General features: G+C 36.2%; 1 protein-coding gene across 2 annotated transcripts in view; it reads right to left on the reverse strand.

Moving 5' to 3' along the window:
- The window catches only part of LOC106468348 (LIX1-like protein), a 75,290-nt gene that overhangs the window by 6,400 nt on the left and 66,102 nt on the right, over positions 1–2,788 (reverse strand). For both annotated transcript variants that reach the window (XM_022396680.1, XM_022396681.1), the window contains exon 3: positions 1,258–1,398. In XM_022396680.1, coding sequence (XP_022252388.1) covers positions 1,258–1,398 — 141 coding nt within the window. The remainder of the gene's footprint in view (positions 1–1,257; positions 1,399–2,788) is intronic.

Consider the following 2,788-nt stretch of genomic DNA (forward strand, 5'->3'; position numbering starts at 1 on the left):
GGTGAATATCATCCATCCTTTCCGATAACACTTTCACAAACTCTGACACATTCTCAGGCAACTCTTCATAAGGTGGGCGTCCTGTTAACAGATCCACTGGAAACCGAAGTTCCCGACCAAACACCAACTTTGCTGGAGTGTATCCAGTGGCTTCATGCTCTGATTTAATATCTTTACCTGGTTCCATTTCACCATCATCAACTCCTTCAGTCACTTTGACTTCAGCTTGATGACACCTAATTAGTTCAACCTCTCTTTTCACAGTTACCTGAATTTGGCCTTTGTTGTTCCCAAACGTCATTTTACCAAAATTAATTACAAACTTCGTCGGTAGTAAGTAGTCCAATCCTAATATGCATTCGTCTTCAATGTTAGCTAAGTATACTTTGTGTCTGTCCTTTATGCCCATGAGCTCACTAGTTACCCACACTGGTCCCCACAACCTTGCAGAATGTCCTGTCACACCACAAAGCTTCTGTATGGCTTCTGGTGCTCCTTCGTGATCTAACACCTTGATGCTCACAAGGGTTTGCTGAGACGCAGAATCTATGACAAAGTTGTACATTTGGCCATCCAGCTTTTCTGTCACATAGACACTATGTGTGCTTGGCATTTTACACCTAGCTTTTGGGACTTTCATGAAGCGCGTGACGTGTTACTAGCGTAACAATATCTGTTTGGATGTCCATAACGAAAAACTTCCAAGTTATGGATTTTGAATCACCATGATACTATAGAAGGTTCGTGGATATGCAATAGGAGGACAGTGTAATCCCTAAACGTATGCGCTGTCCCATTTTTACTTTGCTACTGTCTTGTGCGATCGAATAACGTAAATGCATGCAGTTCTCCTGCGTTTCCTTGAACTCGAAGCCAAAAAAATAAATGCCGTGCTTGTCGTGGGTACCTTTGGTAGTTTGGATAAATCATATAGTTTATTCGATATGGATTTACAAACAGAAAAGAGGAAAGTTATACTCTTTCCTTAGCACGTGTTATTAATCAATGTAATTTTAATTATGCAGCCACGTTGCAACGGTGTAACATAAAGGAATAAGTAACGTGGATCTGGGATTTTTTTTACAAAAAAAATTAACGTGCTTTGTTAATTGTGAAAACAAAAAGTATCAGTTGACTATATTATAGAAATCGCTGCAATGGAACTAGCTTCTGATTCACAGTTGCACATCGTTTCGACTCGGATAATGTAGCTTATGCCTAAGTAAGACCCATTTTCAACTAAAAACAGATGCTCACCTTGAATGACGCTTTTGCGTCTGCAACAGCTTTCTCGATGAAATCGTCCGAAATTTTTCTGGAGGGATGTTCGTTAAACACCGAATTCATAAGGGCGATTTTGGCAGCACTACGTCTTGCTTCTGCTTTTGTTGGACAGTTCTGTGGTCAAGATATATTAAAAAAGTGAAATAAAGAACTGGTTATTGTTTATAACTACAAAATTAGTGATATTTTACTTAAACACATCTATGCAGAACGTTAGACTTAAGATTAACACACAATAATTTTTTCAAAAGCCAGTTCAATATAACACGTTGAAATATATAAAATTCTAAGTAAAAACACAAATATCATCATGTGTATTATAAATGCAAGATATAATTATCCCGTTGATTATTTACAGAAAATTTGAGGTGATATCGATCGTTGTCATGGTTAATAGCCTATATGATCAACAAAATCTAATTATTAGTGCACGCCAAACCACCTAAAAACTCAATGGGAAGAAAAAACACGTTACAACATCACTTGTGAATCTGGGCTCCAAAGCATTAGAGGAATAAAAAGTTATAATTCAGTAGCAAAGTAGACACATAAAACTATGTAATACCGATGTATTTACAATAACCCATCACAATAAAAGAGAATAATACCAAAATAATGGGATATGAATCACACACGAGAAAACGAAAGATAAAAATATGCCTTCTGCATCCATCTAACTGATAAACCATTCAGTCAATCTGACACTGGAGTCAGAAAGACCTAAATAACTCTCTTGACCTATATAGTTGGTTCAAGTTCTAATGGGACAGAGAAAACGAACGAATAGATAACACGAAGGTCCAGAATCGAATCCTGGTTCTCCTACTACACACTTTCTTTCTCGAGAATATTAGAAGTCGAAACGTGGGATATATAGATTAATTAATGGTTAGGTGTAGCATAAAAAAAATAATTAATTAATAAGGAAACTTAGGTATTCATACAGGTTACTCACCATGAAAACGACATATGTGTGTGTTTAAAATATTTTAAGATCACCAGGATAAAGTTGAAGGTTTGATGTTATATCCAGTAAAAACCTTTTAATCGATTTGTTAAAGTCGTGAATGTAAAGGTGAATCAATCAGTTGAGATATCAATCAACTAACCGTAATAAGGACTTTTACTAACATCGAACTATCTCCCAATGATATAAAGCAATTAGAACAAAATATAACGAAATGAATTAATACTAAACTCCTATTTCATAATATATTGTTTGTTTGTTTTGTTCATGGCAAAGCTACTAAGGGCTATCTACTACCGTCCCTAAATTTCATCTTCCAGCTACAGAGAAAACAACCAGCAGGTAACAGCAATTCTTGGATTACACTTTATCAACGTAAGTGGAATTGATCGTGCCATCATAATGCCCCCACGGCTGAAAAGGCGATCATGTTCAGCGCTGGGTTTCAGTCTCGTGAACTGCAGCTTGCGAATCGAGCGCCCTAATTACAGACCATTCACAATATTTAATATATATATATATATATATATATATATA

This window comes from Limulus polyphemus, unplaced genomic scaffold, assembly GCF_000517525.1.
Source record: "Limulus polyphemus unplaced genomic scaffold, Limulus_polyphemus-2.1.2 Scaffold2974, whole genome shotgun sequence".
NCBI classification, from domain to species: Eukaryota; Metazoa; Arthropoda; class Merostomata; order Xiphosura; family Limulidae; genus Limulus; species Limulus polyphemus.